Source organism: Salvia hispanica, chromosome 3 (genome assembly GCF_023119035.1).
Source record: "Salvia hispanica cultivar TCC Black 2014 chromosome 3, UniMelb_Shisp_WGS_1.0, whole genome shotgun sequence".
In the NCBI taxonomy this organism is placed as follows: Eukaryota; Viridiplantae; Streptophyta; class Magnoliopsida; order Lamiales; family Lamiaceae; genus Salvia; species Salvia hispanica.
Window position 1 is genome coordinate 41,354,383 of NC_062967.1, and position 27,036 is coordinate 41,381,418.

At 31.6% G+C, this 27,036-nt stretch overlaps 5 protein-coding genes across 14 annotated transcripts; 1 reads left to right on the forward strand and 4 right to left on the reverse strand.

The window, feature by feature from the left end:
- Nucleotides 1-1,040: 1,040 nt before the first annotated feature.
- On the reverse strand, nucleotides 1,041-1,635 carry LOC125216215 (lachrymatory-factor synthase-like). The gene has a single exon (XM_048117873.1). It carries the CDS (start codon nucleotides 1,607-1,609, stop codon nucleotides 1,148-1,150), a length of 462 nt encoding a protein of 153 aa, XP_047973830.1. The 5' UTR covers nucleotides 1,610-1,635; the 3' UTR covers nucleotides 1,041-1,147.
- A 4,797-nt stretch (nucleotides 1,636-6,432) lies between these two features.
- Nucleotides 6,433-7,163, reverse strand: LOC125216838 (lachrymatory-factor synthase-like). The gene has a single exon (XM_048118615.1). It carries the CDS (start codon nucleotides 7,034-7,036, stop codon nucleotides 6,563-6,565), a length of 474 nt encoding a protein of 157 aa, XP_047974572.1. The 5' UTR covers nucleotides 7,037-7,163; the 3' UTR covers nucleotides 6,433-6,562.
- A 589-nt stretch (nucleotides 7,164-7,752) lies between these two features.
- LOC125212201 (protein SAWADEE HOMEODOMAIN HOMOLOG 1-like) lies at nucleotides 7,753-10,826 on the reverse strand. Its single transcript, XM_048112296.1, has 9 exons — nucleotides 10,686-10,826; nucleotides 10,045-10,130; nucleotides 9,912-9,957; nucleotides 9,677-9,812; nucleotides 9,529-9,592; nucleotides 9,115-9,166; nucleotides 8,746-8,889; nucleotides 8,215-8,334; nucleotides 7,753-8,130 (listed from the first exon to the last, which is right to left on the reverse strand). Exons 1-9 carry the CDS (start codon nucleotides 10,737-10,739, stop codon nucleotides 8,077-8,079), a joined length of 756 nt encoding a protein of 251 aa, XP_047968253.1. The 5' UTR covers nucleotides 10,740-10,826; the 3' UTR covers nucleotides 7,753-8,076.
- Nucleotides 10,827-12,083: 1,257 nt separating this feature from the next.
- Nucleotides 12,084-17,279, forward strand: LOC125213403 (histidine-containing phosphotransfer protein 4-like). 8 transcript variants are annotated; one of them, XM_048113928.1, is made up of 11 exons: nucleotides 12,084-12,222; nucleotides 13,055-13,083; nucleotides 13,192-13,265; nucleotides 13,508-13,623; nucleotides 14,837-14,936; nucleotides 15,690-15,721; nucleotides 16,354-16,484; nucleotides 16,584-16,652; nucleotides 16,731-16,802; nucleotides 16,955-17,027; nucleotides 17,102-17,279. In XM_048113928.1, exons 5-11 carry the CDS (start codon nucleotides 14,906-14,908, stop codon nucleotides 17,120-17,122), a joined length of 429 nt encoding a protein of 142 aa, XP_047969885.1. In that variant the 5' UTR covers nucleotides 12,084-12,222; nucleotides 13,055-13,083; nucleotides 13,192-13,265; nucleotides 13,508-13,623; nucleotides 14,837-14,905; the 3' UTR covers nucleotides 17,123-17,279. The 8 variants fall into 8 exon arrangements, with proteins under 8 accessions (XP_047969885.1, XP_047969883.1, XP_047969884.1 ...); XM_048113926.1 differs by having other exon boundaries at nucleotides 13,055-13,265; XM_048113927.1 differs by having other exon boundaries at nucleotides 13,192-13,623.
- Nucleotides 17,280-18,087: 808 nt separating this feature from the next.
- Nucleotides 18,088-21,696, reverse strand: LOC125217016 (cell division control protein 2 homolog A-like). Of its 3 annotated transcripts, none has more exons than XM_048118835.1 (9): nucleotides 21,571-21,696; nucleotides 20,837-20,845; nucleotides 20,566-20,750; nucleotides 20,184-20,304; nucleotides 19,785-19,958; nucleotides 19,241-19,404; nucleotides 19,024-19,111; nucleotides 18,892-18,945; nucleotides 18,088-18,482 (listed from the first exon to the last, which is right to left on the reverse strand). In XM_048118835.1, the coding sequence occupies exons 2-9, from the start codon at nucleotides 20,843-20,845 to the stop codon at nucleotides 18,393-18,395; spliced, it is 885 nt and encodes a 294-aa protein (XP_047974792.1). In that variant the 5' UTR covers nucleotides 21,571-21,696; the 3' UTR covers nucleotides 18,088-18,392. The 3 variants fall into 3 exon arrangements, with proteins under 3 accessions (XP_047974792.1, XP_047974793.1, XP_047974791.1); XM_048118836.1 differs by lacking the exon at nucleotides 21,571-21,696 and adding an exon at nucleotides 21,328-21,498; XM_048118834.1 differs by lacking the exon at nucleotides 21,571-21,696 and having other exon boundaries at nucleotides 20,837-21,499.
- Nucleotides 21,697-27,036: the final 5,340 nt, after the last annotated feature.

The following is a 27,036-nucleotide window of genomic DNA, read 5'->3' on the forward strand; positions in this document are numbered from 1 at the left end:
CTTTAACTATTTAAATATTAATTCCTTAAATCATGTGCCCAAAAGAAGTGAGTCTAATACTCCGGGACGGAGGGAGTACTATGTTTACTATGTTTTGGGATACAATTGTAGCATGAGCATTCATTGTTGGTTGCTTCTTGGATCTCCCTAACTTTGAACCTCCTTCTTCCCAAGCTAAATATGATATTTTTCTCTTTGTTTAAATACTTGAAATGATATTTCAAATTAATGTTGTAATTTATCCAAAATAAATAAATACTAAAATTTATGCCATATTATCTCTCTTTGTCTTTCTTAATTAAATAAGACACCATTATTTTTCCTACTTCTTCCTCTCTCTCTTTCATTTCTTGTATTTTCTTCTTCATTATTTCTTCTTTTGGTACCATTTAAAATTAAAATAAGAAGAAAAAGCTCAAAGTAGTGTCTAAAATAATTCATTTTATGGAGTAAAATTGACTAAGTGGGAGTATTCAATTTTAATTAAAATGATACATTATGTCTTCTTTATTCGTACACAAGTCAAAAAATGTTTTAAATTATTTTTGTATAAAATGGAGTTGGAAATTATTTTATTTATTTATTTTGGATAAATTCACAACATAAATTAGAAATATAATTTAAAGTATCCAAACATGAAGAAAATATATTTAATAATTGGATGGAAATTCTAAAAAAATATCATACTATGTATTTATTCTTAGGATGGAAAGTCTAAAAATACCTTCGTACCATAAGGGTATTTTGGAAAAAAAATGTCAAAAAAACTAAAAAGACTAAAAAAATTCTTCTAAAACTATCCATGTTCATGACCAAAACACGAGGGACTGTTTATATAGTTCACTCTTAATTAAAAAGTTTGGACTTTCGATCGATAGCTAGAAAACCTATTACTACTACTTATTTCTCACGCGAATTAATGAATTACTACTATTACGTAAGTTGAAATCCATTTTACGGAAGTTGAATCTCAAGCATTTATGCTTCTATTCGAATAAACGTTAACATGAGCATTATTCGAAAAGTTAACAAGGTTGGCATACCAAAAATTCAACTGAGATATTTTATAATCACAATCAAATTTAAAACATTTCTATCTTAATTATTTGAAAGGAATAACTTATTCATTAAAAATGCACAAAATCAATTAAAAAGCAGATTCCAAAGCTCTCTCCAAATTGAGAGCCATGCCTTGCAGCCCTATCCCAACATACTTAGCCAAATCCTCGCAGCTCAAGCCTTGGACCGGGTCGGTCTCGAACGACCATTCGATCTGGCAGCCGAGACCATCCCCGCCGTCGATTGGGACGACTTTCATCGTTGACTTGTAGTTGTTGAGCCCCATGTTGCTATCAACGACCTCGTAGCTGAGCCACATCTCGGCCGGGTCCATGCCCGTGAGGCGCTCGCGGCACCACTGCGCCTCCGAGGCGCAGTGGCGGACGAGGCCGTCTTCGTCAACGACTTTGAAGCACGTGTCGATTGTGGGGAGCCACTTGTGGAGGGTGCAGAAATCCTCTAGGAGCGGCCACACCTCGCTTGCGGTGGGGCGGAGGAGCTTTGCGGTGGCTTTGCCTTCCCATTTTGGAATCTCGTTTGCTTCTTCCATTTTTTTTTTTTTTTTTTTTTTTTTTTTTTTTTTTTTTTTTTTTGAGTTTTTTCTTGCTTAGATGAAAATATTGTGTAGAAATGAAGTTTTTATAGGGGAGAGGAGTTTTGTCGTTTAAGGTTTACACGCTGGAATCTTATTACTATAATTTATGTTTTTACTTTTATTGGATTTGGTGTGAGTGTGATACATTAATATTATATTCTCTTTACATTTGAAATTCTGTTCCTATCTCTTTCTGTAGAAAAAAAAATGCGATTTAAATCCTAACATATTATTAGTTCAAAAATAAAACATCTTATTAATTAAATTGCACTTTATTATCAAATTGAAATTAAAATTAATATTGTGAATAATTATGCAAAAATTCAATTGTGCACATCTATAGATTTAAGGTAAAACAGTGCATCTGATTTTGATGTATTTTTGTATAGAGACGATATATTGATATTTAAAATGAGAGAATATGAGAGAAGAGAAACGATTTATTTTGTAATTAAAATAAATATATTTGAAATGTTTATGTATATTTTTAAGAAAAATATAACATCAAATGACACAAGTCACATACAAATGGGTGTGTTGATGCTGAGAAGCTCAAATGCATGTGTGTTTGATGTAGAAATCACATTTTTGTACGAACTGAGAACATTAATACGTATACTATGTATTAATATAAAAATCACATTTTTTGTGCGAACGAGAATACAAATGTGTGTTATGTAAAAATTACATTTTTCGTGCGAACTAATAACATCAATGGGCTGGGAATGGTTCTCAATCTGCATAAGTATTTAATATTGTGAATTACAATCAAAATAGACTAATTCACACTCCACTAATTAATTTTTTCCACTAACTCTTCTTGACATTTTTAAAAACCTATACCAATTAAGTTTGACTATTTTATATTCATAGATATGTTTGACTTTTTAATATAGAGAGTACTTTTTAAGTTTACATTATCAATGTGGACAATTTGACTTCACTCAATTTTTATTGGGTTGTAATTAAATTGCTGGTTGGAATTATTTTTCAGATTCGATTTGACTCTGTGTTAATTGTTTGTTACTACATTTGATTTTGAGGGTATTTGTATTGATCAGTTTTGTTCAATACCGTCGGAATAAATTAAAGAGTGTGGTAGTAAGCATTAGCATGTTCATATACTGTAACATGTTAATGTGGATGTACTTATATATTTCTGCGAATTGAATTAAATGAGCAGTAGCTCATACACAGAAATAGATGGCATATGCTATGTTCCGTGTTGGCATTTATCAAATTTTATTTTCTTTATTAATTTTATAGAAAAATGTGTGACCATTTGAGTTCTGAGATAGAAAAATGTGTGACCATTTGAGTTCTGAGATAGGTCAAATTTACATATAAAATTATATTTTATTATTATATGTGTAATATTTATATAAATTTAGATGTTAGTTACAATAAGACGATCACAATTCTCATAAGAGAATCCGCAATGGTTGTCATTGATCCGATTCGACCAGAACATGATGCTGAAGGGACGCATTGTAGGTGGATTGGGGAGACGAACGCCACTCCTTCATATGAAAGCTTGTAGACAGTCCGCAGAACTTTTAGTATTTATTTTCATTTTATTAATTTGATTTTTTCCTTTTTCATACATTTACTTTTTAAATGTTATATTTAATTAGGATATTAATTCCCAAAACAACTACTACTATTTTTTGTTTAGTTATAATGAATGAATTTTTATTTGTTATTGGATTTAATTTAATTAGCTTTTATAGTAAATAAATTGAAGTAAAAATAAAAAATAACTAAAAATGTGGGATCAATTAATAGTTAAGAGGATGGTGATGGGGGTATTATTTTTTCACTGTGATGCATTGATAAATTCTGCATGCTATTGTTACTAAACTTGATATCAGTTTCAATATTTTGTGAAATACTGTATATTATTTAAAAATCTCCAGCAACTAGACTCTAATTTAATTTAGTATACTCCTACTTACTTATCCCTCTAATAAAATGTAGAACACAGAATTTATTAAATATTGACATACTAAGAAAATAAATTATGATGCAAAGTAAGGAAAGTAGTCATAATTATTTAAAGTAGGCATACCGCATACACATACAAAGTTTATTCATAGTAATTATTTTACTATTGTTTCCACTAATTATGTCATCATCAAAAATTAAGTGGATTTTAGAAATTGACACGGAATGTAGAGCAATTTGAATTTTGAAACTGTGGTCCTACAGTTTTTATTGTAATTGCAGAGCATAATATTTAAGAAGATGAGTGTGACTTGATTTTTTGGAACAAATTTATTAATGGTGAAGTTATTATTGTTATGCCTTAGCATTTATGCTCTACCCCACCACTAATTGTCGTGCACCGCCCATTTCAAGGTGTATGCTATAAGAAAGGAAAAAAATTCATTGTTAAGCTTTCAATCACAATTGAATGATGATAAGGAAAAATTAATACACTAATCACACAACTTCTACTCATTTTTTTGGTCGATTATAACACCGTTGAATAAATTATAAATATTACTTTATGATTTAGTATAAATTTATAGTTTAAGATACCTATTAAAATTGGAAATGGAGTAGTTAAATTTCATGTGAAAATTTGAAAAAAAGGGGAATTGTTATTTAAATTATAACTTTTCGTTAATATTTGTTCAATTTCATATTTTTTTTAACTATATATAAAGTCACAAATTTTAAATTTTTTTCAAGTATTCTATGATGGTCAAAATCAAAACTAATATGAGCAAAATAAAAAAAATATTATGACAACAAAATGACACCATTTTGAATATATTAACATATTTTAATTAACATTAAAATATATAATGACATTATTTTATAAAATTAACATTATTTTATTTTCATATCATATTTAATTTTTTTGTTTTAATTCTATTCTGATCATTGTGGAACAATTGAGAAAATTTTAAAAATTATAATTATAAGATAAGAGTATATTCCAGTTATAAAATGAATTAGAAGTTAATAAAAATTATCATTTACTTCTATATACTCCAAAAAACCAAATATTAGGATGCAATGACAAATGCACTCCATATTTATTTCTTAAGTTTATTTTATCATTTTAATATTTTAGATCAATATATCATTTTTCGCCAATCATGAATTACGTCATGTACCTAATAGTCATAATTTATGAATTCGGTCCTTACCTATATTTGCAATGCAATTTTAAGTCCAAATTTCAAGTTCCCTAGGAACAGTAGCTCTTTAACTGCAAGTCTCGTTTCGTTAACTGCAGTACCTTCCTAGAAGAGAGTCCAAAGTTATTTATTGATTGATTGGTGATTGTATTATTATCAACTAAGATGTGATACTAAATTTTATTTGTGTAACATTTCTACATTAAAATATTCTAAATTGTTTACACGGAGTATGAGTTAATCTCGAATAAATTGATTAAATTAAAAAATTTCAAATTTTATTATAATATTAATAAAAAATACTATTATTTTTACTTATATCACAAATTAATTGAATATGGCTTGATTTTATTTCTAGATAAATATATACATTTCAAAAAATTAAAAATATAGCTTAGAGTATTTATTTTCAAAAATAGTTGAGGAACACGTATTTTGCATGTTTTTAAGACTTAGATTTGACTCGTTTAAAATGTCACTAATGCATATTATGTCCATTATTTCATATACTTCTACATATTGATATCTTGACGTGTTTATTGAGAAATTAAAGAAAAATACTTTTAAAAGGTACAAAAGTCAAAACTGAAGTCCGGTGCATACAACAACCTTAGATCGAGCCAACTTTTCCGGCAATGTTGAAGTCCAATCAATAGCTTTAAACATCAAACTAATTTGAAAGAATATCACTTAATTAAATAACTTATGGAGTATGATTATAAAATAAGTCAAAATATATTTATTTTTTCAATTGAAAATAAAATCTTATTGCAACTTTCAATATGAAATAATTGGAGAATAAAAAGATATGTCCTTAAGTCCAGTAAACAAAAGACTTGTAATAATACTTTCCATTTTATAGAAATTCGAGGTAATATTTTTCATTTTGTCATAAATTTAAAAAATGCAAATCTCATTCAAGGAATAAATTTGGAGCCCCCACTTAAGTTAGTAATTTACAAATCGGGTGGCATTAACATGTAAGGAATCCATAAGTGGCCAAGTATTTTATGTACTTGAGATATTCTGAATGGCATAAACGATTCAACGTTATAGCATACACCCTTCATTGTAAATTCAGAATACACTTTAAAAAACTTTAATTATTAAATTGAGCAAAATTTGCTGACCTATATCCTACATTTTGGAGTTGTCCTTATATAAGAATCAGCAAAATTTTAGGTTGGTGATGTCACAAATTATGTGTCGTACCATGCTAACCTCGTTTGCCATTATATTATGGCGTATATATGTTTGCATCAATTACTCGAAACGAAATATATGTTGTTTAAAATAAAATATTTCATGTCTGTTTATTTCAAATTAAATAAATTGTGAAGTCATCGTCAATAATTGTTTTTTACTTTAACTTGTAATTCGTGATTAATCAAACGTGCAATATTGACATCAAATCTAAACTATACCTGATCAAATATAACTTTAATACGATAAATATGATTTAAACTTATCTTACTTCTTAGTTTTATTTAAATTATTTTTATTATATTTAAAAAATTATAGTAGTTTAGTTTTATTCTTGATATTGGTCTCTAAAACTATAAGATCCAAATTAGGCTTATTAGAATTAGATTACTACCCAACCAGCACAAATTGCTGCCTGCAAATGTATTAAACCACAACCAAAATAAACCTTCATTCATAAAAGAGACAACATTTGAGATCAAATAAACAACAACAACAAGAAGTCAAATAAAAAGACGTACACAATCACACAAATTGTGATTTAATATAATTAAATTCATGAAGATCCAGAAACAGCATCCTCCTCCATTTTCTTCACTATAAGCTGCAAAGCCACTTGATACTTGGCCACCAAATCCTCCAACTTTGCACCCTCCACCGGCTCAAGGCTGATCCACCACTCCACCATGCCGCCGCCGCCTCCACCGGCAACAACCTTAATGGTCGAAACATAGGACTTGAACCCGATGTTAGAATCCACCATCTCATAAGTAAATGTTTTTTGGGCTTCATCTATTGCCACCAACCTTTCCTTGGACCATTTTATCTCATCCGCTTCCTGCCTGAGCCCGAAGCCCGAGCAGTAGCGAATGCACCCCGGCTCCCCATTGGTTCCATGGATCCCGTGACAATTTGGGAGCCCCGAAAACCATTTGTGGAGCCCGAAAAAGTCTTGGAAAAAGGGCCAGATTTGGTCGGGCTCCGCCTTTTCGAGACTAGTGCAAACTTTTGCCTCCCATTTTTGCTCCATTTTGAGTTGGGATTGTGGAGATGACAAGGAATCGTTGTATATATATTTATAGTAGGCTGGGACTTTAATCTTTTGTAAATGCTATTAACTATAAAATATGAAGGAAAATTATGATAAATGTTTTTTTTTTTTTTTTTTAACTTTTTCGGTCTACAAACTTAACCAACGACTTCAAGGATGTATAAATTTTTTAACAAAGACGGTATATTCTCAAATTTGAGTTTTTGAATTTATTTTATCTCAATTTAAGTATATTAAACAACAATGAATAAAACTTTATGCTAAAGAGACAGAGGACTATATTTTAAAGATACACTTACTGATATTTAGAGACTTAAATGCAATGATGGAGACAGAGCAAACCTGCATGATTAATCAGGTTGATTTCATGTAAAATAAAAGTAGTTGGCAACGGCAAGTTCAATTTCTAATGAAGATTCGACAGATGTCCATACTATAAATGCGGGAGTTATCTTCTTATACTTTTACGAAGGAAACAAGCGCAAGAATTACCCATCCTTGACACATTAATATTTAATATAGTCACCTATCATTGACACAAAAATATTGGTAAATGTTTTTATTAAAGATGAAGATAAGCCTGTACATTTTGTAGCATTATCGATTGTAATTTGGAAGAGCTAATTATAAGTAAACTCAATAAAAGTTTTATAATCACAATTAGAATTTAATTAGAGCGCACTGATACATCGACATAGGACAAGAGTGTGCCTCGAGAAAAAATATTTGCAATATTCCTAAGTTCCTAACACAGTCGATGAGACTGAATTCCAAACTAAACGATGTAAATATTGTTCATTCTTTCAACATTTTCTTTAGAATTCTGTGAACCAACTTGTAAACGTCACATAAGAAAAGATCATAATCATCACTACCAAGTTGAACTAATACGAGCCTTGGACGCGATAGACAGTGCAGCCCAGAACACGAAAATAAAGGTGGAATGCACGACGACTCAAACTTTTCAATCTTGATGTATGTAAACCCGGACATATTCTTCAAGGGAGCTACTATTACTTCTACTTCGCGACTATGGTAGGCCGGCAACATAATCTCCTGAAACGGACCCTTTCCTATAAAACGGAGACATTTATCATATCAGATTGAATGCACCAAAAGTTTAACTTGATTATGATCCAAAAGTGGAAAGCATTCACCTCTGTATTATCATGTTCGTATCTAATCAAGAAAAGGCATCTGCAACCTCTTATATCATGCCATCTCCTTTGAATTTCGAGTACACGAGCATCGTAATATCTTGCTTGATCCTGTCTCTCCTGGTTCCGAAAATATACATGAGTGTATGCCGTCTAAACCAGAAATGACTTGTTAAATTCAGTGAGCTTTAAGCTGTTAGAAATTTTTAAAGGCCGCGACAGACATAGGTTTATCAGCATATTACATATGTATTGGTACTACATGTAGTTTTGTATTGCGTTTTACACTCTGATGGAACAAATCAGCAACCCCAGACTTTAGACGTGGTTTTTACAGGCCGTGTATTCATCCTAGAGCCTTATTTCAAACTGAGGTAAACTGACTGAACATTGCGTACTTCTCATTTCTCACTATACCTCTATCTATATACCTATCCGTATCACTCAAACCTTCCAAGCATTCTATTTGTAATCTTGCTGACTGATATGACTTCTGAAGGAACAAACTCCAATAAAGTCCCAAAAACATACCTGGAAGCACACTACTAGATCCCCAACCTTTACATTTTGGCATTCCGTATGCTCCAAAGCAACAGACCGCACCCTCACAGAATCTCGTGCATTCACCCATTCATCTTCCTCAGCTCCAAACCCAACAAACCTTACAAGGACTTCCTGCAGTTAGTTAAAGATATCAGACTTTGAGTTGATACATACATACAATGATACAGATACTTTCTCCCTCTGCTGATATGCATCGCAGGGTGAACAGAAAAGGCTAGGCCAAATTTAACAGAGAAAAAGAAAACTGAATGGTTGATATCAGCATCAGAAATTAAAAGTAGGAGCCATCAAAAGAAAAGGGTTGGTAAGGACGATTGCAGGATAAAAGTAACTCACAGGTTCCCCAGAACTGAGAAATCTATGGGAAAGAAATGTATCAATGTCATACCTGTAAAAAACATCAGAAGAAAATGGTAAATAAGACAACTAAATAAGTGACAAATAAATGTAGGTACATATCTAGATGTTGGTTAAAATAGGAAAGCATGTTGCTTCTTTTTCTCTGGAAATGGATACTGTATTGAAAAACTCTAGCTCTAAATTAATGCAGTCTTAGTCTATGCTCTCAGTTTCATTTTCATATCATAAAGAGACAGGAAAGAGTGCTGACATAGAAGATTCAACAAATTCTGACCTTCATTCCTGTAATTCCCTAATTTAATATGCAAATAATGCACGAAAGTGACTGATACAAAAATTCAAACGGAGAAATGGACAAAGAGACCCATCAAATGTTAAATTTAGGACTACCATGCTCTATCCTTCGAGGACCTCGCTTCAAACTCCAACCTAGATATATCTGCATCCTCGATTCCTGCCACAATTACAATGTCAGCCAGGATATAACATGTCAACTAATCATTTAGTTTGTATTAGAAATTTTGTAACCAAAACACACCCTCAGGCATCTTCGCATTTCCATTTGCTTTGTTCTGAGTGAGAGTTTCTGGGACATCAGGTAACTTGTTAGCTTCATCAAACGAAGCCTCTCTATAGTGGCCGTGCTGTTGATTTTTCTGAAACCAACTCTGAACCTTTCATATTGCGGAATGACAAAAGTGTTACAAAATTCCATTCAACTCTAAGAGATCAACTTATGATAGAAACCATCAAAGGAAAGGAAATGATTAAACCTCAGTCCACTTTACAACTGGTTTTCCAGCACGACCTTTCACACGACTGCATAAATGCCAAGCAGTGAGGCCTACCCCATACAATTCTTTAAAAACAGGCAATCTTTAAAGAATTGTTCAAACAATTACTCACTTGAAAAGTCTTGCTAATTTCTTACAGAACTCATCTTCCAAAGTTTGCTCTTTATGACTATCAAGCAACCACTCCATTTTCTGAACCTGATTAAAGGCATAATACGAGTTCCCCAAATAAGAGACTGAGTTGCTCACATAACGCATAATTCGACATAAACAATCTTACTCTCCAATACTTCAATAACACCTTATCACACAATCTGAGGCCACTCAAGCATTCTAGCATCCCTAAAAAGTTAGGGCTTTGAGACCAAATTGACATAAAAATTACAAATAAATTGGCTCAGCACCACCATTATTTCTACTTTGTTGATTTGTGCCAAATTATGCAAACATGAGTCAAATGGTTTTCAATCAAAACCATCCAACTACAATATACACCTATCCTTCCGTCCTGAAATTATAGTCTCCTTATGCTAAGAAAATGTATAACAAACAGTTATATACCCAGAACACAAATAATTTGAGCTAATTGAATATCTAAACAGGAAGAACCGAAGAATTATACGCCTAATAAAAAGCCTTCAACGCCTTAGTAACAAATCAACTTAAAAAATTTCACCGATAACAGAGATCACGAGTAGTGAATACATATTTGGGGATGGCACATATAAGTTGAGAAAATTATAGGTGAAAAACCTCGGATTTGGTGAAGCCGGAGAAGGATTGTCGAAGCCTCGGCCTGAGGTCCATTTGCCGCTTAAAATCTCAACCAAAAGAGGTTCACTCTTTGTTAACAACCATTTAAAGAGACGTTCTAAAACAATAAATAGCGATTATGGTATAAGAAATTAATACAGCATGAAATTAGAGAAATTCAAAAGATATACTATTGCTCCTAAAATTATTCAGATGAATCAAGATTATACCAATTCTATATTAGACTTTATATGTTATTCGGGACGATGTGTTTCTCGCTCTAAACGTACCGAACATACTTACGAAATTATGGAATTAAAGCTAGTTGAACGCATAACAAATAGTCCTACTCATTAGAATAACATTCCCGCGAAAACACAATAAACATTAAACTAATTTCTCAAAACCGATAATTCATAACTCTTATGGTTAGCGGAACACATAACACATAATATCATCTCATCAAATATTGTATCACAAATATGTCCATTTATAAATTTATTTCCAAACAATATAAAATCCACAAGTTCACCATTTATATTATCGTTCAATTTCCAAGTTAAAATATACTATTAGAAAAAAGTAAAATATAGGAGTATAGTACCATTTCTCAAAAAATAGCACATGAAAAATGATTCATAAATATAAAGCAAAATAATAGAGTAAATACAGAATTTTAACAAATGACCGAATCAATTCATTTAACTAATATATGAGCAACAGAAAAAAAAAAAAATAGCCACACATGATAAAGTTAAAACTGCAACTGCAATTCACTTGCTCCCTTGCCCATGTCACCCGCCAGGGTGGATTTGGAGACAACTGCAACTCACTACCTCATCAATGGTGACTCATTATTTCAATGAATCATTACTTCGGACAGAAGAAGATTATGGAAACAAGGAATATAGTGTGAAAAAAGACACTCGTTTAGGTATAGGGCTTTGGGATGGTTCGTGTGACGAAGTCACTTGCCCAGGGAAGTCTTTGTACCCCTTTTTCACACTTCATCCATAGAGGTAAAATATTGTGATAATTTAACTTAACCGCAATCGTGTAGAACTCACTATCTACAATATTCTTTTTTACTTCAAAATCACCGCGATGGGTAGAATATTTTGTCAATTATGTAATTTCTCGTTCTAATAAAAATTAGATTCATAGTAAGAGTTGACAAGACGTGAACATAGAATATTTATATATTTTTTAGTAAAACGTAACACTCACTCCTACTTTATTTTTTTTATTTTATTCACTATTTAATACACTATTTTTAAACTCCGTGTTTAAAAGAGCTGTGCTGAATAGTGCAAGCATGATACGTTATCAACATAACACGATTTATAAAAGTTTGACTATCAACGATTTCTTGTTTAGTAACAACTCTTTCATCAGATTGAAATCCTCGACTTAATTTCGCATTTTATTGTAATCGATAATCATCATACCCGTAGAATCTGCAACTCTTTAGGTTTTCATGCTAAGATTTTCGCCGAGGAGCTGAAGCTGATGTTTCTGCGGAGACGACTGTAAAACGGTATGCGATTACTCTAGGCTTTGTAGCTCAATAGTTGGCGACACGCTTTTTTGTTTAGCTGAATTTTGGTATACGGCGATGAGATTGTTGTTGACGAGAAGTAACTGTAAGTGATTATTGTAGTTCAATTCGACTTTTTAGCTGAATTTGGTTTGCAACGATGACATTGTTGTTGATGAGAAGGGGGAAATAGTTATTCTGAATGTTGTGGCTTTAACGGTTAGTGATTATTGTAGTTCAATAGTAGGCGGCACGGTTTTTTAAGCTGAATATTGGATGAGATTGTTGTTGATGAGAAAAGGGGAAAGCAGTAACTCAGAATGATGTGGATTAAACGGTAAATGACTATTCTAGTTCAACAGTAGGTCACACGATTTTTTTATTTTTTTTTGCTGAATTTTGGTTTACACCGATTAGATCGTTGCTGATGAGAAGGGGAAAATGGTAATTCTGAATATCGCGGCTTAATTGAGTAATTATCATAGTTCAATGGGAGACTAGGCGACATGACTTCTATATAGCTGGACGTTGAGATTGTTGTTGATGAGAATGGGGAAATAGAAATTTTACTATTTTGAATGAGATTGAGGTTATATGAATTCACATATGCTCATTTTCACCCCTTATTGCATGGATGTTATTCTTTTGTACGTTTTTGGGGGATGCGTTTTGTGTGTAATTGGTCAAATTCATGAGGATTATGCTGTCTTCCTTCTGGAGTTTATTCTTGTGAGTTCGATTCGTTGGTTTCATTGTGATTTAATCTCATAGATTTAAAGAAGCGAATTGAGTTTTTTGCCAGCCTATAATTCATCTTATATTTGATTTGCAGAAGAGTTTATATTTCCAGCCTATATTCTGGTATGATGGATCTGCAGGAGTTTGGCAAGAAAATAAGTAGATTTCGGTCCCAAAAACCCAAAGCCCGAATATGATGGAACTGATTTTCCTTTGTATTCACCGAGACAGAAGTAGGTTTAAGCATGTTGGATCATGATTATGGCTCCAAAGAAACATCTTGTACAGTAGCTTGGGGAGTAAAGGTTTGGAATTTGGAAGCTTATTGGATGCAAAGGAATAATTTTTTCACATTTACTTTTGTTCTGGACTGAAGTTGAACATTCGTGAAGATTATCACATCCTCTACGGTTTCTTATCAACAACACAGAGGAAAACAGAATCCATCTGTCTCTAGTGAATCAAAATCACATTTTTATGGATGCCTTAAAGCATTTTTTTTAAAAGCTGCTTTTGTGACCACTCATCCACATCAACACGTGGACAGAGTTTGCAGATGGGCTAATTATTCATGTAACATCTCTCAACTCTGCTTTCACTTTGCACCTTATGGTGGGATTGCTGCAATGCTGATAAGTAGTATTACAGGCAGCTAATCCAAAGGTAAATGCACTCTCTTTCTAATCATTACATTAGTGAGTTTTTTTTTTTTTTTTTATTCTTTCAGAATCCCTCTCTCCTGGATTCCTCATTTTTAGATGTTTATTCCTCCAGTTAATTGTTGGTTCATTTGCCTAACTCTTTGAATTTGAAACATTTTTGCTTATTTGAATTTCATCTTGTACCTTGACAATGATATCTGATGTGTTTCAATTATCTAATCGTCATACTTACTTAGAAATATCTATGCTACCACTAGCCTAGCCATACACAGAATCTTTTTGGGGAGTTTAATAGAATAGACAACTGTGTGCTGTCTTCACTTATCATTGACTGTTGGTTAGGCTAGGTTTACATCTTAGAGTTTTTTTCATGTCTGCCCAGTGCCCATTAATTGCTAGGGATAATTCTGTGCTGGTTTTGAAGATCAACAAGCTTTTTCGTGTTTCTACGTTGTAATTTACATTCACATGAATGTGCATAAGCTGCATCACATTTAAAGTTTACCAAATGGTACTAAGAGTGCTAGTGAAACTGACAAATCTTTTGAAGGCTTGCTGTTAAATGATTGCAATAAGAGTAAGAATATTACTATGTTTTTGCTTAATTTTAGCAAGAGAATTAGACGACAAAACAACGAAATTGTGATTGTTCATTGATCCCTTGGAAGTGGCACACAAGGTATCATAATTTTGTGGAAAAAGTTATAAAAAGTCATATCAGCTAAAAGTGGTATCCCAATTATTAACAAACGACTGAGTAACAAAAGTTTGATGTGGATAAGAACTCCTTGTGATACGACACACAAGCGTTTGAATATAAGCGATTGAGGTTTATTTTCGTTTGGTCTTTCTAGTTTCTCTTAAGGCATCCACTATGATTTGATTGTTGAGCAGAATGATCGCTCTAGCATATAATTCACTCGTAGCACACTAATTATGCTGAAATGCCCTTATATAGTTATCCTTAACACCTTGTTATTTTTGTCCTTATATAGTTATCCTTAACACCTTATTATTTTTGGTCTTGTCTTGGCTGCCTCAAAGCATCATTTAGTACCATTGGATAAATTGAACTTTTTCCTGCCAAAACAACTATTAGTTGAATTCTCCTATTATATGTAGTTAGTTCTATGCAAGAAAGACATGAATTTGATTCTAATCCAGTGAGTTTAGAAGAGAGATTAATGCTGAATTTTTCTTCGAATGTGGTGTGGGTGTTGTGTGGTATCATTGGGATTTTGGAGGGGGAGCAAGAAGGGACCAGGACATGGAAACTTTTAACTATGAAGGGACACATATTGCTAGAATCTGCTGGTATGACAAAAACCTCAGCTGTAAGAATATTGTGTGTGCATGTCTTTGTATGTGTCTCACTCGCACAGTTTCTTCGTTTCTAAGTGTGACACAACTATTTTGATATTTTGGGGGCGTTCACTTTTGCTGATAGGATTTCATGAGAAAAATATAAGCTAAGCTGCCATTTACTTTGATAGATTGATTAATTCCAAACTTTTTTGATCAGCTAATCTTTCAAATAGTTCAGTCAATATATACTACTAATATATGTATGACTAATTAAGTTTTCTTATTAGTATTAGTAGGATTTGAATATTCCAGGTTAAATTGCTAAAATATAAAATTATCTGATATGGAAAACTATAGCTTAATGTATCCTATATATTATGTATTTATGTATGTGGTTTGTTTATGAAAAAAAAATAGTCATTATTGACCTCAGTGTCCCCATATCCATGCCATAGGGTAGCTCTTCATTAAATTATGTCTCACTGTTGAACATGTAACAAAAGTACTTTTCTTTAACACATTCAAGCCATGTTTCCTGAACATGTTAAGTAAATATGACTACACATGGAAATGAGGGGGAGGGGGGGGACCTTCCTTGGATCTTTTTCTCCATCTATGCATCAATATTTTCACCTATATATAACGCATGCAACCATATGCCTCTTTTCCTATTGAATCCAGAAATACAATCTATTTTATCTTTCACTTGCTTTGTGCTATTTCTTTTTATTACAATGGAGGGTAATCAACTGTCATGCCAAGCTTCCTACATGAGAAATGCTCTATTCAATCAGGTTAGTTTACGGTGGCAAAATATTTTCTTTAACGAAGTTTGGTATTTTTTTTAGCCTGCCACATTTGAAACATATGAAGTTATTTGGAGCTTCCTAAACGAGGAATGCTCTATTCAGTTAGGTTAATTATGTCCTTTAAAATGGCAAATATATTTTCCTTTTGACGAAGTTTGGCAATGTTTTTAGCCTGCCATATTTGAACCATATGAAGTTATTTGGAGCTTCCTACATGAGGAATGCTCTATTCAGTTAGGTTATTATGTCCTTTAAAATGGCAAATATATTTTCCTTTTAACGAAGTTTGGCAATGTTTTTAGCCTGCCATATTTGAACAATATGAAGTTATTATTTTCAAATGAATTGTTGTCGCATATTTTCACGATAATCAACCTTTATTTTATTTGGCCTTTCATATTTTTCCTAAAAGTGGAAACCATCCCATAAGATTTTTCTCCTAATACAATATTGAAGAACTATAGTGCTATTATCCGAATTCCCAGCAATAAGTAACTACGTTTTGAAGATATTATTTAATCGATCAACAACTTCAAAGGTGTTGCATTAATATTCCTTCCATTTCTCATTATCAATATCATTGTTGCCTCCTTAGCTAAGTGTTGCTTCTCTCTCAGGGATATCTCGATGATCAATTCCTTCAATTGGAAGATTTGCAAGATGAAGCTAACCCTAACTTTGTGGAAGAAGTGGTCAAGCTATTTTACTCGGACTCAGCCCGCCTTATTCGAAACATAGAACTGACACTGTAAGTTGAAAAATTATACTACTAGTATATCATTTTCAGATTCTACCTTAACCGTTCGTCATTGAAATAGTTATTTTCTATCGTTTATCTTCCGTTCAGAGAAAATACTCCCTGGGACTTCGAGAAACTGGATAATATCATGCATCAGTATAAGGGTAGCAGCTCTAGGTACGTATATGATACTATTGCCTTATTTTCCTATTCATTTATGGTGTCTATATGATCATATTCTGCCCGAATCTGCAGCATTGGTGCCAAAAAGGTGAAGAAGGAATGTACACAATTTCAAGAATACTGCAAAGTTGAGAACATTGATGGGTATTTTTGTTTCCCTTATCCCATGTATACATGCCAACTTTAAATGTATGGCCATATTTTATAATAATACAGATTACAGGGTTTTCATTTATTTAGTGTTACTTACTATTCTGATTTGCAGTTATAAATTCTATAACTATTGTAATTTGTAGGTGCATGAGAACATTCCAAGAGGTAAAACAAGAACATGCATCTCTGAAGAGGAAGCTTGAGAACTATTTTCAGGTCTTCCTCGTTGTGGGTTTGTGTATGTATATATGTATATATCTATTAAACATGTTTTCTTGTCGTAATTTCAGCTTGTAAGAGAAGCTCGATAACTTGCTGGAGGAACGACATTACGAAGATGGTGATGCCAAATAAGTGAATGACTGTTACTAGTAGAATGGAAAACTTTTGACTAAATAAGAGAATGTTGCTTTCTGTTGAATGAAATAACTTTTGACTAGTCCTATACGGATGATCAGTTTCCGTACATTCTTGTGTTGATTTCGATGCTCATCTCCAAATTTTGCTCGTCTTTAAATAACTGAAATCGCAATGAGTCTGCATCAGCTCTTGAAGATCCTACTTTTAATTGGGTAAAAGCAATTTTAATAGTATGAAGATTCTTGGACACTAGAAACTTCGTTATTCGATTAATATTCATGATGGCCCATGTCACGTATTCCATTCGGCATGAAGAAAAAGTTGCTTTCAATAATAAAAGAAAGTGGCTTTTAACGCATTTTTCGTGAAGGCCTCTCAACATTTCTGGAAAAAGGAAGAATAATTGAATTCTAAAGAGATGAATCGATTAATAGAGTTTAAATAATTCTAAATCGTTCCACAATAATTCTTTTCGACACAGGTATGAAAAGTGAAAAGATAATAAAATAAGAAAGAGAACAAAATATAAAAGAAAATTTGTTTATTTTTACTCTATATATGAAAACGACTTAACTATAGAACGTTCTAAAATGAAAAAAATGAACTCAATTATAGTAGAATGGAGGGAGTACATTACTTAGAACAAGAGTTGCCGATCTGAAACGGAGATATAGCACAAGTCATGCAACCAAAATCAATAAATTTATTACTGAGTTGCAATTTTACATTCAAGTTTAAAATTTTGAAATATGATTTACGAACACTCCTCGCCCGTGAGCTTGGTGTATATTTAATGAACTTAATGGATTTGAGACATCCACAAAAAAATGTACACATTTATGTAGAACTTGCTAAATCCAAGACATCATGATTCCCATTAAAGCAGGTTTTGAACATACTATAGTGAAAAATGGCATAGTTTCTTAAGATAAAACAATGCATAAGATAAAACTTGAAGCAACCAAAAGCAAACCATAATATCTACTACAGAGCAAGGCAAAATCTAAAAGTCTTACCAACCAATCCTACAATCAACCAACAAAAATGAAGCAATCACGACCACACAAGGAGAGCGATAAGCAAGTGAAAGAGCGAGCTACTGTTAAGTCCAGAGTAGCTTTGCCCGGAACAACAACCCAAGAAATCGAAAACAGGTAACATTACCCGGATATCATGCGTTTAATAAATATACATTTGCACCGGGATGAGGATAATGCCTTATTAAGGGACAAAGTCGATATCCTTGAAGTACTCGTGGTCAAGGGCAGTCCTTGCTGTGATTCTTTTGCTAGGATCCAAGCAGAGCATTTTCTACAAGAGAGAAACAATGCATGAGTTGTCTTAACATCAACTATCTTTTCTTTGTTTGTATAACATGCATGCTGCTAGTCTCAGCAGACGTAAAATCAGAATGACTGTCTCGTATGTAATCTAGGTGAAGATTAAATTCAAATTGGAAAATAAAGGTACAAGAATTTCATGCCGGTGATATCTAAAAGGCAAACCATTAGTATATTGCAAAACAAATTTATGGTAGAAACTGAAAAGGAAGGACTGACTGATGTAATCTTTATTTAAAGTTCTAATACTATATGAAGAAATAAGAAAGTTTACATCATTATCATTCTACGTAACTCAACGAGAAATGCAGAACTTCTTTACAAGAATCATCCTAAACTCTAGATGACTCAAGAAACATCTTCAACGGAAATGAACTTACACGAAGGAGGTCAAGACCAGATGAATCAAGATTTGGTACGACAGTTGCCAGATCCTGCAAATAGAGATATGCTTGAATATTCTGATAGTTTAGGAGAAAGATCTGAAAAGGTAAAATATGCAAACAATATACCTTGGATGGCCACTTTGGAAATGATGATTTAAAATCAGGGAGGGATGTTACTCCAGGCCATGTGTCTTCAGTTGGGGTACCCATGACCCTTCATTAAGTTAATACACATCATAAATAGGCAACTCTGGTATGAATCTTAATTATAAAAATGAAAGGTGGAACAAAAAAGGAAAACTTGATGATTGTGAAAAATAATTTGTTGGTTTAGATGCATCACCTAAAAATTCTGAAGAGTTCATCAATTTCAGAGTCTCCAGGAAACAATGCATGCTTGTTTACCATCTCCGCAAATATACAGCCTACGGACCACACATCAACAGGAGTAGAATAGTGCCGCGAACCAAGGAGTATCTCTGGAGCTCTGTACCATAAAGTCACAACCTGCAAAAGAGATTCATGGTTTAGGGAAAGAAAAGGCAACGGTGAATTTGTAAGAGATCCTTTCTCGAGTCAGTTATAAGATGGTCATATCATGCAAAACTTCTGGACCAGTTTTGTTAGAGGTATCCACAGCCAGTGAATTTGGAAAGGAATAAGGTCATAACAGGAACATAGATAGAATATGAGGCAGTTTGCAAAGGTCAGGTTTGTCTTGTAGTCATGTTTTAGAAGATCAGGTTTCTTGTAGTCATGTTTAAGAAGATCGGAAAAAATTCTCACAAGTCACAAATCGACTACACAATCAAGGCTGATAGAATAGAAGTTATTATTCAGGTAGAAAAGCCTACAAATATAGTACTATCTGGTTGTGAAGCATTTACCTCATGTGTAAATGTCCTAACAGGAATACCAAATGCTCTGGCCAGTCCGAAGTCTGCAAGTTTCAGTGCATTGGTGCGTCGATCTATTAGTAGGTTTTGAGGTTTCAAGTCTCGATGAAGCACACGATGAGAATGACAATAGGCAAGTCCACATAGTATTTGGTACAGAAACGCCTGTAAGAGTAAGAGTGAGGTCCACTTAGTGATTACAACTTCCAGGAAAATTATTCACAAAAACTGTAAGAATTATTATAATATATGAATAAACACATATATTGTTATTTCTTTCTAGTCTCTATGTGATAAATTTCTCCACCAGATGCTTGCACGGTTCGAAATTCAACTTTTAGATCTAGCAGTCTCCCATAGATAAAAGATAGGCAGATAGAAGTCACTCACTTTTATCAGACGAGGATCCTGTGAAAACTCTGGACAAGAATCCATGTGTTTCTTCAAATCCAAGTCCAGGTATTCAAAAACCAAATACAAACGCTTCTCACTGTGAACCACATCATGCAATCTGCAACCAAGCATTAGAGGAAGTTTAATGCATGACTTTTGGTAATCAGAGATAGCTACATTGTATAATGAAGACATATCAATAAGATCATCTAAAGAATAATATCATATAGATGAAATAGAACTTTCAGTAAGGTTTTCCAAACAAGCTAATGGCATATATGTGTGCATCTAGTTTCCTAGTGTCACATTTTCTTCTTTGCAATATTCTTTTGTGACACTAATTTGCTAAGCAGCTAAACCATTTGAGTTTTATTCACACCTTACGATATTTCCATGCTGCATCTCTTTCAAAAGAGAAATCTCTCTGATGGCAGTGCTTGGCACCCCCTCATCCTCTTGCTCCAGCCTGATTTTCTTCAGGGCAATGGTTTCATTAGTTACACGATCACGGGCTTTGTATACCACTCCGTATGTTCCCTCACCAATCTTCTCCACTTTTTCATACTGTGTCGTTAATCATAAAAATCAGAACTCAATACAATTTACACACACTACATTATTATGCAGAAATTAGGGACACCTATATTTACCTGCTCCATCTGAGTCACCGTTAATTTGACCCACAGTCAGTCGCCGAAAATGTAAGGAAGGACAAAAAGAAATGTCAGGACACGAAGCACTGTATCTACAAATTCTACTTGTTCCACAATGTTTAGCAAATATCATACTACAATTCTTAGGAAAACACTGATGAAAGCACTATGGTAAACTACAATCAACTTTTCACAAAAATTGACTAGATCTGTGATCTAAATCAGTTTAAAAACAGCAATCACACATACACCATCGTGAAACAAATTCCATATCCAATGTACACATCCAGAACACAATGCCAGCAAAACAACAAACAGATACGGCATCGACGCACGTCACAAGTCAAATTCCGGCATAGAAACTACCGAAATAGCACAAAAATGAGTAAAATCAACATGCATTCTCTTCGTTTCGAGAATTTGACACAAAAATTAGAGCAACTGCACAAATCAACCGCAAATCAATACGCAATTCAGTAAACAACAACCGATTGGTATGAATCACCGTCGCATCCACCGATTCTCCGGTTAAGATACACAAACAAGATCAATCAGAACGAATCAGTCAAAAAGCAAGTCAATAAAAAAAATATATAAAAAACACAGGAGCATTAAAAAAATCATATGATGACAAAAAAACACAGTTAACTGAGTTGCATTTTGATTAAATGGAAATGATGCAACAAAATAAAGCAGAAAAAAACTAGAGAAATGATGGCGTATGTACGTACCAGAGATCGATGAATTGCGGAGAGAGAGAAGAGTAAAAAAAGGAGGGAATGGGGTGAGTTAGTTTAGCGCAAAGCAGTTTTCACCGAAAGAGAGCATTCATATCGCATAGGGTTGCTCTTTATTTATTCATCTTTTTTCCATTTTACAGTTCATCCATTGGTTCAACGATTTGACCACAGCTAAGTCAAGTCACTTTCTTTGCTTTTCCTTTTAGTAATTTTCCTTTCTAACAATTAAAATTGATTTATAAATATTTTAATCATTTTAAATAAAATACGTAGCCATGTAAAAATTAATTTTTTTATTAGATGTACCGATAATTATTTGCATATCAGACTGAAGAACATGCGTAGATCATCATAACTTTTAAATTAAACTCTTCTACTGATCTCGTAATATAAATGTTTCATTTGTTTATGAAATATAGTCTTATTGTTTCTGTTCTGTCTGCCATTAAAATTAGTAACTACTACTGGTATTATATTTATTTATTTCAATATTTTATACTTTCAGATTTAGTATGTTTTCACTTTACCGTATAGAAACCGTGTGTGCTTAAAATTTGATGGGATGTTAATTATGCTGACAGATAAAAGAAAATTAAATATAAAATATTATTATAAAAAGATTATTGAAGTGTGAACCACTTTTTTTTTTATCATCAATTAGTTTTAAGATTTGATTAGATGAATTATTATGGTATCAAGATTGATCTCCGGTTAACTAGTATCTCCTCGATCCATAACAAAATAGACTTTTAGAACAACATGAATTTTAATACATAATTGATAATGTAATAGATCGTAGAAAGAAAAAAATAATTGTATTATTGTTAGCGGAGAATGAGATCCATTTTATTAAAAATAAAATTTATTAAAAGTAGAAGGATTATTTTTATAAGGGCAAGGAATATATCTAAACTTTAAATTTGAGCCAATTTAATAAATTTGAGCAAATTGACAGAGAGTTAGTCCAATCATATAAAAAGTCAAACTTCACCTTGGAAAGTTTGGACAAAATTCATTGAATAATCAATATCAGGCCTGCACAAGCAAGGCCCATTACAAGTAATTGGTGGCCTAGGTGCTTATTCGTTATTTGCATAAATAACAATAATGAATTAATTTTCGTATGGATCATATTTGAATCCTAATTTTACAAAATAGATACCAACTAGGCTGCGTTTTGTTCTTAAAAGTGAGAATTCGTTCATTATATATACGCTGTCGTACTATTGGTAGAGAAATGATATACTTCCTGCAACGAGAGTCACACTTTGCCATTTTAGTCTATTTCAAGATAAGAGTCACACTTCATTTTTAGCATAAATAGTAAATAAGTCTCACATTCCACTAACTCACTTCACTCACATTTTATTATAAAACCAATATAAAAAAAAGTCACATATTCCACTAACTTTTCCAACTCATTATTCTTTACATTTTTTAAAAATCCGTGCTCACAATAAGAGTGACTACTATTGTCAGGGGCGGAGCCACTTGAGGAGCTTATGAGGCAAATTCCCCTCCTCAACCTATTTTTTTATACTATTTTCTTTATCAATTTTTGCAAAATTTTCAATTTTCTTCATAAATGCCCCACCTCAAAACACTTAAAAAAATTTTGTATATATATTTTTGCCCCTTCTGGATTGAATTCCTAGATCCGTCCCTGACTATTGTAGGACGAAGGGAGTAATACAAAAATCTTATGGGAGCATTATTATTGTCTGATGCACATTTAACATTGTTTATTTATTCATTTTATATATTTAGTTTGCTTCTAATATATTAAAAATGATATTGACATTTTAAATTTTACAAACCTTACAAAAATTGAAGCTTGATTTGTTTATTTTCTTATAACTTAATATAACATTAATAAAGTATTACTAAGATGTAGGATAATTTGGATCTCATCATGTAATGTGTATAATTGTATATAGTATTAATTTAGCACCAAAGTGTTGCAAGTGATACACTACTTACCAAAGGAAATTAAAACTGCCTGCTGTCCATCTTCCTAAATAAAGATTTTGTTTATATGCCTTAAAAGTGAAAAGAGTAAAAGATAAATTTACAAAAATTGTATGTACAGAATGCTCTTTAAATATAAATAGGATAAGACTAATTTATTTTGATTTGGTAACATCATTAATTACATATTTCTATGACTAAAATAACCCTATTTATAATTGTAGGAGGAAAATTACATTATTACAACCTTTTACTTATCAATTCATTTATTTAAACTATCACAATGATATGAAGATAAATAAATTGTTCCTTTCAAAAAATAAAAATTGGATAAAATATTCCTTTGTTACTTCATATATACTTATTTTTAAAACTATTGATAAATTTACTGTTAATTTCAACTTTTAGTTTCAAGTAACTTTATGTACATATTGGTTCATCTTTCAAAAGGGAAAAATTATTCTTTAACAAAATAAATATACATATCATTTAAATTTGTTTAATATTAAATTTCTTTGTAACAAGTTATACTAAATTGTTTATGGATAAAAATGTTAAGTAGTTTGATTTAATAAATATTAAGTTAATTATCAATATTTTCACTGTCTTTATTTTATTTTATTTTTGTTACTTATTTTAACTTATTTTCATATTTTTTTTGTTAAAAGTAGAAAAAACGCAATGTAAAATATTTATTTAAATTTTTGAAAATAAAATATTTTTGTTAGAATATAAGTATTTTCGTTTTGAATTTTAGTTAAAAGTGTTATTTTTCATTCTTTAATTAATATGAGGTGTTATAATGTAAAACTAAAGTATAATTGAAATAGGCAAGTTCCTTAATTTTTGCATATAATAAAAAATGACAAAAATACCCCAGTTTTGTATATACAATTTTGTTAATTTATCACTACAAATGAAAAATAGTACTGTAATGGATTTAATAATCTTCAATTCATATTATTTACGTAACAGTTACAAACGGATTCCCGAATCATATATAATTACAACATGATTGATCATGTAAACCACTTTTAACATCCCTCAATAGAAATGGTATTATTCAATGAATCACATATAACTTTATCTACACTTATATTTTTCTCAATTAATCTCATATTACCTTAAAATTTTCTATAGCAGTGAATTGGACCCCCAATGTTAAAATGATGTGTTAGCCATGCCTTAAATGTCATCGCAAGTAACTTTAATTTATACACTTATATTTTTCTCAATTTAAAGGAATACATTAATGTTTCGCATTGTCTATACTTATTAGTAAATATGGGCTAATTTGGTTGAAAAAGATATTTTTCAAAGTGTATAAGTAAATATGGGCTAACTAGGCATTGTATAAATATTGCAAACCAGATAGCGTTTCAAACTAAAATTTAAGCTTATTTTATCGTGTATTATATGCTATCTCATTATTATTTTATCTAAGAAATTTAATGCCACTTTTATGGTAAAAATTCATTACAAATACTAACTATTTTATTTTCACGGATGGATCTCTAATTAAGGAGATACCGTTTATATAATTCTAATGAATGCAATTATTTGGTATTGCAATCATAGAAACAAGTACATTGGTCGGATACTTCACAACGTCCATTAGCAAAGAGATCGTGCCTTTTCTTGCAGTCTGTCACACATTTTTTACGGTCACATAGTTCTTTTGTTGCCGGAAGTTCTTCAGTACATTGCCCTTCCCTTGCTATCGTTAAGCTACCTGCACAAATTATACAGTTCCCACTTAATTTAATTTTAATATACAAAATTTCACATGACTTATATTTTTTTTACTAAAAGGGGAAAAATTAAAATACTTTATCCGTCTTCAAATGAGTGGCGTATTGTGAAATTTATTTCACTTGCTTAGTCTTGAATGAATGAATTCTCAGTAATAATCTCATCTTAATGTAAAATTAAAAGGCTGACAAATGCAATCACATATGGTGTTCTAAAGTTGAAAGTATAATACTATGGTATAAATGTAAAATATCATCTTTATTGGTATTTTTTGCATGCTACATGATATAGTATTTATTTGGAGACATATCACGTGAAATTGAATTTGAAAAATCTTACATGTGTGGAGAATGAGAACAAGGATAAGAACAACTTGAAAGATGGAGCGCTTCATATCTGATTGTTGCACAAAAAAAAAACAATACAATGATGATCTTATGGGAATTGAATAATTTTTTGGTGTTATATATAGAGCTAAAAACTGGTTGAACATAAGATTAAGGTCCAAATTATTTCTAATGACAGTGTGATTTATTTGGAATGAGATTTTGGCATTGAATTGCGTGAACCACACCATTTTCATTGGGAAGAGAAATATGTTATTACAAAAAAAACGTTAACATTAAATTAACTTCAGCATAACATTCAAATAAGTTAACATTGAATTAACATATAAGGTTTATTAGCAAGAGAAAAGATCCCTAGTCTAGACATACCAAATAACATAGTGAATTGGTATGTCAAACAAATAATTATTTGACAAATGAAAATCTATAAAAATCATATTCCAACTATGCATGGCCACAAATGGAAACTAATGAATGTATATCTAAATTTAATTATAACTTTAAATTATGGGAATTTCTCCAAAAAATTTAGAACATTCCTTACAGACTCTCAAGTCTCAGCTGTATCTAATGGGTAGAAATATATACGTACATTTATAATTTTTACAGCTAGTACAAAAAAGTACAAAAAATTGAAAATAATCAATAGTAATATATTTTTAAAAAATTAAATTAATAACCAAACTTTGTTATATATGTAGAATATACGTTGATATATATAATATCAGGGGTTCGTTAAAATGCTAATTTTTCTTAACTTGCTAACTCACCAACGAAGTGTATTAAAAATGTCAACACGATCACATTAAAATGTCAACACATATTTTTGTTGACATTTTAATAAACTGTATTGATATTTAAATATCAATGTCAACACAATGTATTAAAATATCAACTTAAGTTTATGTTGACATTTCAGTATAATCGTGATAAAATTTTTAATACACTACGTTGAGCAAGTTAGCAACTTAAGAAAAGTTAGCAACGGATCACACCCCGTCATGTGTATATGTAAGAATTTTCTTCTATGCATTTGTTTCATATCTATACACAAAATTCATCCTTGTGTTGTCACCAAATTGGAATTTCTTGATATACCTTTATATTTTACTAATTTATATATACATATAAATGTAAATTATATACCAATAATGAAGTGTGGCTATTAACTTAAACTTTGTAACGTATTTCAATAATGAAGTGTGGCCGTTAACTTAAATTTTGTAACGTATTTTAATTATTTCAAATTTTTATATTAGTATTTTTTATAGCATGTAAAAGTTCAAGAAATTAAAAAAAAAATAGCAAAGGCATGTATAATGTATGCATATATTACTCCGATTAGATTTAATACGTACTTGAGAGTATATAAGTAAGATTCAGAATATTA